At 36.6% G+C, this 10,565-nt stretch overlaps 1 protein-coding gene across 1 annotated transcript; it reads left to right on the forward strand.

The window, feature by feature from the left end:
- The first annotated feature begins 1,390 nt into the window (after positions 1-1,390).
- Positions 1,391-5,935, forward strand: LOC107592393 (CTD nuclear envelope phosphatase 1A-like). The gene is made up of 7 exons (XM_016281893.1): positions 1,391-2,125; positions 3,533-3,599; positions 4,067-4,185; positions 4,794-4,865; positions 5,067-5,183; positions 5,350-5,461; positions 5,676-5,935. The coding sequence occupies exons 1-7, from the start codon at positions 2,021-2,023 to the stop codon at positions 5,789-5,791; spliced, it is 708 nt and encodes a 235-aa protein (XP_016137379.1). The 5' UTR covers positions 1,391-2,020; the 3' UTR covers positions 5,792-5,935.
- The last annotated feature ends 4,630 nt before the right edge of the window (positions 5,936-10,565 follow it).

The following is a 10,565-nucleotide window of genomic DNA, read 5'->3' on the forward strand; positions in this document are numbered from 1 at the left end:
GTCCCGTTGAAAACACTGCCTCCTGCTGACCAGAGCCCACGCTACACCAGCGTTTCTCAGGCGTGTTCCTGGGGTTCCTACATCGAGGATCTCGATTCTCGAATGTAGTATTCTGCTTTCAGTCATACATAAATACGCTACTTCATGCATCAAAAAATATGTTTACATTTTGTGTTTTTTTTTTTTTTTTACAATTTGTAAAGCAAGTGCCTTGATCCACCAACAAGGCCCCCTTACTGGTGTGTGCTAACACAAAGAATTAAATTTAAAACATTTGCCAACGTTTAACGTTTATTTTAGAATTACAAGGTGTATAGCATTGTAATGTTTAGGTAATGCATGAAATTACATATGGCATATAACCTGATTAAGGTCTATTTCTGCGTTTCTTATAAATGTTTTCCCTTTTGCAGGATACTGTATTTCAAAGATAATTTTGTAAAATCCAAATATGCTTTACAGATCTTTATTAGAAAGAGTTTAAACAATGTTTTTCATGCATGTTCAGTGAACCATAAACAATTATTGCACATGCAGCTTTGGGACGGTCCTTCAAACACTTCAGACAGCAGTTTACAGGCAGCAGGCAATTAAGGTTACAATACTTTAGGACATTAAAGAGACCTTTCTGACTCTGAAAAACAGAAGAAAGACGCCCAGTGTTCCTGAACACCTGCGTGAACATGCCATAGTTCTTCTGCAGGGAGGCATGAGGACTGCAGATGTGGCCAGAGCAATAAACTGCAATGTCCATAATGTAAGACACCTAAGACAGTGCTATGGGAGACAGGAAGGACAGCTGAAAATCTTTGCGGCGACAAACCACATTTAATCGTTTTTTTAAAATATAGATTTATAAATATTTAGAATATGTATAAATAAATATTATATAAATATAATAAATGTAAATATAAATGTTATATTTATCATTATAAATATTTATAAATATATTTCAGAGTTGTCACTGAGACTTCTGATGAATATGACCAACTGAAATATTATTTATATTTATATTATTAAATTGATGAACCATGATTTGACTTGCAGTTCCGTGGAAGGTGATTCTCAATTTGGAGAATATTTGATTGGACAAAAATGGTCTGTTTTCCTTGAAGGCTGTACATCATAAATATGTGCATATGTGGAACGTGAAGAGATCCATCATTGTCACCTATTTTGAGCATACACCTTTTCAATGTGTAGCATATCTATGTAACCAGAACCTTCTATAAATTCCAAAACATGAGGCATCTTTATAAATGAAATATATATATAAAATCAAGCAAATAAAAATGTGATTTCTTCCTATTTTTATTTTATTCTATTATAGCTATTGCATATCTCGCCCTATATTGGCCTTCTGTTATGTCGGAGGAAAGTAAGTGTCATGTGTTATTAACAATATATTTGAGAATATATCTGAGAGTTTATGGTTTGACCGTTTATTAGTCTCCTCGTGTGGCTCACTCTGCTCTTCGCCCGGCTTCTCTGAGGGCACGTTTGTTGTTTCTCGGAAGTGACGAAAGCAAAGTACTGATGGCGGCTCGCAGTTTGCTCCCGGATATGTACTGAAACGAATTTGATGGCTTCTTATTGGACTTTTTGCATACTGCGCCATTTGTCTGAGGTCTCGAGATTAACATCGAACCTGTCGAGCACAAGAGTCGTCAATCCGAGGAGGGATAATTTGTTGTAGAGCTGGTTAGATCCAGAGCTAGCTGCCTTGCCAATGAAATCCAAGTCCAGTTAGCCCTTGATCGCAGAGGCTGGTTTGAGTGCGTGGCTACACGCTTTAAGACGTTTGACATTTGAGCAGTTTTGTGACACTGGCTGGTCCAGGTGCAGCAGAGTCTCTGGATTCTCTAGTTTGGCTAGCCTCGCTCGCGGGACTTTAAGAGCAAAGAAGCGGCGGGAAGTGGTTAGCCGACCTGATTAGCTGTAGCCGTAGTCCCAGCTCTTCTGGAGTCACTGGTCTCTAGTGGAGAGGGTGAATCTCTTCTATGGTTCATCGACTGTCAGCATGTTGAAGACTCGTCAGTGTTTACTCGGGATTCGCTCCTTCCTTGGAGTGACGTCTAGAATATGGAGTTTCATTTTATACATCCTCAGGAAACATCTACGGACGGTGAGCAAGTCAACATATGTTTATCTGTTCTCCATAGAATGAATTCCGACCTGTCGTCTGTAAATAATATGTTCTCTTCATTTATGAGCTCCTTTCTTCAAATAATAAACTGAACCGACCTAATCTTCAAAAAACAAACAGCTACTGGTAACTTTGAAATGTTAGAATCTTTATAACACTTATTGTACTAAGTCATTCGAGGAATATTGTTTTCATGCACTAATTCCTAAGAGTTACCAGACATATTGTTTATTTTAACCCTTTAACCCTGTTCAGATTTTTGCAAGCGATAATATTAATATATTTACTGAGCTGTCACTTATGCAACATTTTATAGTGCAAATAAACATATAGCCTACTATTCAGCTGTGTCATTGTAGGATCTGTAATAAAAATAACTTGGCATTTGAGAACAGAAACATGTTTTGGATTTGTTATATGCTGCTTTAATTGTTGATTTGTGTTAAAGTTCCTCATACTCATTGTATCAAAAAAAGTTTAATGAAACTTTGGCACAGTAGTAGGTTTCAGATTGTGCCTGCTTCAGCTGTGCCTCTGTAACCCCGGGGCCTGGGAGTGTGTTTATGATGCTGTTTGTCCTAATTACTTTGGACTATGGACCCCCTACAATATGTTTAGCCTGCCATGAAAAGAGGTACAGACCCAAAACTATTAAAGTACAATACACTCACTGAGAATTGTATTAAATACATTTTATACATGTTGTTTTCTTCTTGTAAATGTTTTGTTAAAAATTTTTGTTTTAAATTACTAATAATTGCTGGGAATATTACAGTTATCTCATAACGTCACGACAGCTATAATTTCATAAACGCACCATTGTTGGAAATCTGTTTATAATTTTCAAACTGCACTAATTGATGCACCCAAGACCCAGGCTTCTCTGGCAAAACCAAATGACCTTGAGTTGTTTTACATAACTACCTGAGCCAAAACAAGTTTGTATTTTTAACTTAAGCTTTATTCTAATCACACAAAACGGTTTGTATTTTATTTATACATAAAAGTCACATTACATAAGTAGATAAGAAAAGTACACTGATTTTTCTACTTGCCTTACACTTCTATGACAACTTTTGGCAGCTGTTTTGGAGGTGTATTTATAGTCCAGTAGTGGCAGTATGGGGTCATTCTAGGTGCGTGACTATATAGATGTCTGCTATATGATGCCCTCATCTGAACTTTGCACCAGCATGATGAAAGGGCCAAAGAAGATGCAATATTAGGAAGAGAAATAGATCATGAAAAGAGCCAGAACTCTATAGGTCCTCTGTACGATCGGTCTGAATATCTGAATGTGTGCATTTTGGGAGCAAGGAAAAGACTACATGATTGTTCCATGTGCATCACTGGCTCTGTCTTTGTCTGCTGTTCTGTCTTCCACAGATAATCCAGTACCAAACAGTGCGTTATGACACATTACCTCTCTCCCCTATTTCCAGAAACAGACTCAGTAAGTTCCCTCACCCTTCTGTTATGTGCAGTTTTATCCACTAGGGGAGCTTCTAACCACACAGCTGGATGTAGTGTTGCAATTTTTTGAGGACTCATTTGTGACCCTGTTGTATCAAAATCACTGTCAGCAGAGATTTGTTTTTTAAGAATGGAGTACATTATACTTTGGGTAGAGTTGATATCCCTATAAAGCATTCTGGAAAATATTAATAGATATCTTGGGAAATATATATTTTTTCATCCAAGTATATTACATATCCATATATCAGGATTAGAGAGATTGAGTGGAAGAAGTCTCAGTTAGACAGGGATCTTAATCTTTTCATGGCTGAAATTCTTATGGACATGAGATCATATTGGCATAGGATTGGGAGAGGTTGGAGGACCTGAGATGTTAAAGGATTTCTGAATGTTGAATCACCACTTTTCACTGTGTGTGATGCTTATTGACCGTTTGCTGCTTAGATGCGGTGAAGAGGAAGATATTGGTGTTGGATCTGGATGAGACTTTGATTCACTCTCACCATGATGGCGTCCTTAGACCTACAGTGAGGCCTGGTACACCGCCAGACTTTATCCTCAAGGTACACAAACGCACCTCTCCGACAACGGATGTAATAGTTTATTTCGGCAGTTGCTGCTTTTTGGGAAATGCAGGGTTTATTTCATTCAGCACTTCACACATTTTACTGTCTATTGAAAACCTGATTTTTTTAATTAGAAATATTTTTATTCAGCAAGCATGCTTTAAATTGACAGTAAAGGGATTGCAATGTAGATTTATAATGTTACAAAACATTTCAATTTTATATATATATATATATATATATATATAAATGCAGTCTTTTGAACTTTCTATTCATATCAAAGATTCCTGGAAACATGTATCATGATTTCCACAAAAAATATTAAGCAGCACAACTGTTTTCAACATTGATAATAATAAGAATCAGCACCAAATCAGCATATTAGAATTATTTCTGAAGGATCATTTGACACTGAAGACTTGAATAATAGCTGCTGAAAATTCAGCTATGCCATCACATAAATAAATTACATTTTAAAATGTATTAAAATAAATTGTAATAATATTTCATAATATTACTGTATTTTCAATTTTAAAAATGCAGCCTTGTAAATGGTAAATTTTTTATGTTTGAAAGTTTTTTTTTTCTTTCTCTCTCTTATTCAGGTGGTAATAGACAAACACCCAGTCAGGTTTTTTGTCCATAAAAGGCCACACGTCGACTTCTTTTTAGAAGTGGTGAGTGAATTGTCTCATAATTTATTTTATTAGTAAATGTTGCCAATTTACTTGCATTTGCTTTGTGCACTAGTTTTTCTTCTGACAAATGTCACCAATATTCTAATGAGTATTGTGTATATGTGTGTGTGTGTGTGTGTGTGTGTGTGTATGTATGTATGCCTGTTTATATCTGTATGTCCTCTTGCTGGTATTTGTCAGGTCAGTCAGTGGTATGAGCTGGTAGTATTTACAGCTAGTATGGAGATATATGGATCGGCCGTAGCAGATAAGCTGGATAACAACAGGGATATCCTCAAAAGAAGATACTACAGACAGGTAAAACCCACTGCCTCCACATTTTCACCTGATACGGTATGTAAGGACCAGTTCTTACTCTCTGTACAGGCTTTTGTTGATTGATCCTGCCTAAGAAATTGTTTTACATGTCTGTTTGTTCAATTTCTGAACCTGTGCATCTGTCTCTCTTTCGCGCTTTTTGTAGCACTGTACTTTGGATTTAGGGAGCTACATAAAAGATCTATCTGTAGTACACAGTGATCTCTCCAGTATAGTCATTCTGGACAACTCGCCTGGAGCTTATCGAAGTCACCCAGGTTAGAGATCTACAGCTGTACATCAATGGAGAGCACAATCAGGATTTTATTTAGTATGAGTCCACTCTGATTTTCTAAAATGTGATGTTAAAATTGTGGTAATTGTGTGCTTACATCCATCTTGTTCGTCTATTCAAAAATCTAGCAGATGCACAAATTATTTAGTGTAATAAATTGTGTTATGAATGTCATTTGAATTTGTTTTCACCCTCAGACAATGCAATACCTATAAAGTCGTGGTTCAGTGACCCAAGCGACACAGCACTTCTTAACCTGCTCCCAATGTTGGATGCATTGAGGTATAAACATTTCTTTAAGTCATGGTCATAGTAATCTCTTAATCATGATTAGGCCAACAGAGAATTTATGCCATATAAATTCTGCACAATTTGAACACCCTTAATTATTATTTTTTTTCTACACATACTCCTTGCATGTTTATTATCATTTTCATGCCGTTTTTAGCCACTATTAAGATTGTAGTGCCCTCATTTAATAATGGTACCATATTTAAAGGGATAGTTGACCTAAGTCATCATTTATTTACCATTTCTTCTGTGGAACTTAAAGCTGCACTATGTAACTTTTTCTGTGTTCAAAATTTGCAAAATGTATATAATGAGCGAGTACATCATGAATTCATCTTCCAAACGGTACACTTAGAATAAGTACTTATATTTGGACTATTGTAGCCTGGTCGGGTCGTCACCGCTGCGGAGTAACACATACCTGCGTGAATCGCCATAGACATAAACTTAGAGAAGTAGCTCCGGTTGGAATGTTCTTCCGCGGGATGTGTGCAGTTCTGTTTATTAACTGCTAGAGTTATTTTTCCCCATACAGTGGAAGTCTATGGGTATTGAAACTGTTTGGTTTCCAACATTCTTTAAAGTATATTCTTTTGTGTTCCACCAAAAAAGAAAGTCATACAGATTTGGAATTACATGAAGGTAAGAAACAATGACACAGTTTTCATTTTAGGGTGAACTATCCCTTTAAATTCGTCCCACAGATTTTCTTAAATGATGACACATTTGACATTTGATGACAATATGTGGGGTAGGGGGGGTGCATGTTCTGTGTGGGCCAACTGCCATGAAACATAATACCAGACATCTGAAAGACTTGCTCTCTGGCATTATTTAGCAGAAAGTTGTATAACAGATACCAGATTGTTTTCACCACTGTGAAGAGCCTGTCTGCTTTAGCAGTTTTAAACAAACATGCTTGGGATCATTCCTTACCACCCTCATGTGTTTACATGTCTGCAGTCAGCGCAACCTCAGTTGTTGGCAGCGCGCCTCACCAAACCACACTTACCAAGAAGCACGTTTTTGCATTCAAATGCAGGTAGATGGAGGGTTCTCAAGGCATTTTTACAGCTTTTTTTTTTTTAACTTGACGCAGCATAAACTACAGTCCATTATTACAGCTTATGGTATTAATTTTCTGTGTATTTTTTTTAAATGGCTCATATGTGAAACCTCTGGTTAAATCCGAGAGGTTTTCGAAGACACATTTTTAGATACTCTTCGATAGGAATACATCAGCCACTGAGAGTGACACTGAGCAACAAGGACTCTGCTATAACAGAAAAATAAAATAGAGCCTTTTGTCAACAACTGAAATTACAGTCTGTTCCACTTATTTGGGGGGTATTTTAATTCAATTCAAATTTATTTGTATAGCGCTTTTCACAATACACAACGTTTCAAAGCAGCTTTACAGAAAATGTATGTCTACATTACAATTTAGAGTGATCTGCTATCGGTTTAAAATTTAGATTAACTAAACTTTGCAAAGTGAAGGATTCAGACTCTTAACCAATTTTTTATTTTACTGAATTATAGATCCTCTATTCTATTTTGTTCTGTGTGATATTTCAAAACTAAATGACTTTGAAGTCCACATGAAATGAAAATTCGCCCTATCTATTTTCTGAATGCATCTTATTGTGAACAAATTGTTCATGCATGTTTCATTTTAAATTTTTTAGACCTCATGATTTTTTATGAAAATACCATATTTCAATCTTCTGGTGATGGGCAGACTTTTGTACAATAGACTGCAAGCTCATATTTAGATCTGTCTCTGTCCACTCAACAACTGATAGATAAAACTAAGTCCCATCTAAGTTACTTTTTTTTCTTTTTCGATAAGCCATTTTACCTGGATGTACGTCACAATACACAAGAAAATATCTGTCACTACTTCCATTAAATCACAAATTTAATGTGAAAATTTCATATTTTTAGGTGAAGAGATTGTTCCAGCATTTAAGTGCAACCTATAACATCCAGGTGAAAGATAGCACCAACATGTCAGAAATTGTTTTTTAAAAGAACAGAATCACTGTGTTGGAAAGAGGAACACAGACTCTCCCTGGATCAGGATGTCACTCCAAACTGGATGAAAGAGCCAAGAGGAAACTGGTTAGAGAGGTGACCAAGAGGCCTACAGCAACTCTGAAGCAGCCGCAGGAATTTATGACACAAAGTGGTCATTGTGCGCATGTGAGAACAACATCACAAATTCTCCACAAACGTAGCTTGTATGAGAGGGTTGCAAGAATAAAGCCACTCCTCAAGAAAGGCCACATGCCTTGTGAGTCAGTCTGAACTTTGCCAAAACACACCTTGGAGATTCTGAGGCAGAAGAGACAAAAATTGAATTATTTGGCCTCAACACCATATGATATGTCTGACGGAAATCCAATACAGCTCACCATCCAAATAACAGCATTCCTACAGTAAAGCATGGAGGTGGTAATGTCATGTTAAGGGGAAGTTTCTCTGCAGCAGGGACTGGAGCACTTGCCAGGATAGAAGGAGAAATGGATGGGGCAAAATACTGTCAAATTCTTGAGGAAAATCTGCTGCCCTCTGCCAGAAAGTTGTCAATGGGAAGAAGGTTTACCTTCCAACATGAGAATGCCCCATAGCACACAGCAAAACTGAGCACACGGTGGTTGAAGGAGAAAAAGCTGAATGTCCTTACATGGCCTAGTCAGAGCCCAGACTTAAACCCCATTGAAAATCTGTGGAATGACTTGAAGACTGCAGTCCACAAATAGTCACTATCAAATTTAACTGAATTTCAGCAGTTCTGCAAAGAAGAGTGGGCAAATATTGCAAAGTCTAGATGTGCAAAATTAGTGGAGACATATCCCAATGGACTAAAGGCTGTAATCAAAGCAAAAGGGGGTTCAACAAAATACTGACACAAGGGGGTGAGCTTTCACATGGATGTTATAAGTTGCACTGAGTAAATACAGCTGGATAAAACAAAAACGGAGTCGGTCTTCATTTCAGGCTGCAAAGCAACAAAATGTGATTATTTTACAGAGAGGTGATTCTTTTCTATACCCACTGTATATAAACCATTCTTATACAATTTAATTCAGTGGAGCATTTAATTATGTGAGAATGGCTTTATGAATGATCAAGAATTCATTCTGCTTGTGTTTCACGAATAAGGCCCAGTGTTTAAAGTGTGGGCAGTGTTGAATTATGGTTATGCAGAGTTTGTGATGGTAAACTAATGCATCATTGTTCCACTTACATCGTCAAAGAAATTGTTTGCTTTACTGTGGCTTTTTGGCTTGCCTTCCAAACAATTATGAAGGATGACTTTTTCTAGGGACTGCCTGGGTGGCTTGATAGTAGGGCTGAACGATTTTGGAAAATAATCGAATTGCGATTATTTTTACCAATATCGCGATTGCGATTTAATATGCGATTATTTTTTGAGCTCTTTATCTTCTGTATTATTCAACAAAGACAAGCAATAAATCATTGTAGGGGTGGGAATCTTTAGGCACATCATGATTCGATTCCGATTCTGGGAGTCGCAGTCAGATTCCAAAACTATATATTTTTTCTTATTTATTAGTCTTGTTAATAAAACTTTTAAAAATTTAATTCCATATGTAATTAAGTACTTTTAAAAAAATAAATTACACATTAAAACATTTTATTAAAACAATTGCATGGTAATAATTTTAAATAAACTAATATAAGACTTAGATTAAGCCAGGATTAGGCCTTAGTTTAATTAGGACATCTAAGTAATGTGCCTTAGCCTTTATCTTCAGACAAAACAATGGCACTGATATATTTTAAGACATGTCAGTGCAAGTTGCTTTCAGTTAAGACAGCTCAAACATTTATTTTAGTCTGGAACTAGGCATACAAGCAATAAACAAACAGTGCTTTCAGTATTTAAGAGTATCTGAACATTTTCCTTTCAAGAGCTGTTTGTGATTTTTCTCTTTCTCAGCTTTACTGTTGTTGATTATTATGATGACATCATAGAGAGCAGCAGATCTAATAAGCTGCATTCACACTAATGCACAGATCTCTTTTGAAATATAAGATGTGGTTTGTCCTGTCTGTTTGATCCTTTATGACATAACTGACTGTGTTTACATTAATTTAGCCAGGGGCGTAGATTACGCGGGGGACGCGGGGGACATGTCCCCCCCACTTTTTATAAAAAGTAAATTCGTCCCCCGCACTTTTTTATTGGAGAGTTGTGTTTACGACATGTTGAGGTTTTAATGGAGCGATGTATATAAATGCAGAATGATTTAAAATTAAAAGAGAAGATAGTCTATACATGACGTTCACGTTTCCATGGCAATCAGTCACTCTGTCACGTCATGACACGCCCTAGCTCGCATCCGCGGTCTCGCGCTGTATCCAGCATTCAGAGCTCGCGATGAGTTCAAAGCGACAAAAAACTCTTCACTCCTTTTTTACGAAAGAGTCAAGCAGCGTAAGTTGGCATGTGGTATCCGAATTGTGTTGCACACTGTTGAGTAACTCTGCCTATTGCTCTTGTTGAATAATTAGCTAGTTTTGATGGAAATTATAAGGGAAAAATAGATGCTTGGACAAACGTTCACTTATTTTCTGTGTATTTTCCGTAACTCTTTTATAACGTCTTTTATTTTAACAAGTATGTCATCAAAACCCTTCAAATAAGAATAAAGATCATGTTGAACTGAGATTTTACAGCGTTTACAGCATGTTTAACTCTGCCAATTCTGCATAATATAATTCAATCAAGTATGCATGCACTGACGATCTGATATAGGAACGAT

The sequence above is a fragment of the Sinocyclocheilus grahami genome, unplaced genomic scaffold, assembly GCF_001515645.1.
Source record: "Sinocyclocheilus grahami isolate Dianchi unplaced genomic scaffold, SAMN03320097.WGS_v1.1 scaffold152.1, whole genome shotgun sequence".
In the NCBI taxonomy this organism is placed as follows: domain Eukaryota; kingdom Metazoa; phylum Chordata; class Actinopteri; order Cypriniformes; family Cyprinidae; genus Sinocyclocheilus; species Sinocyclocheilus grahami.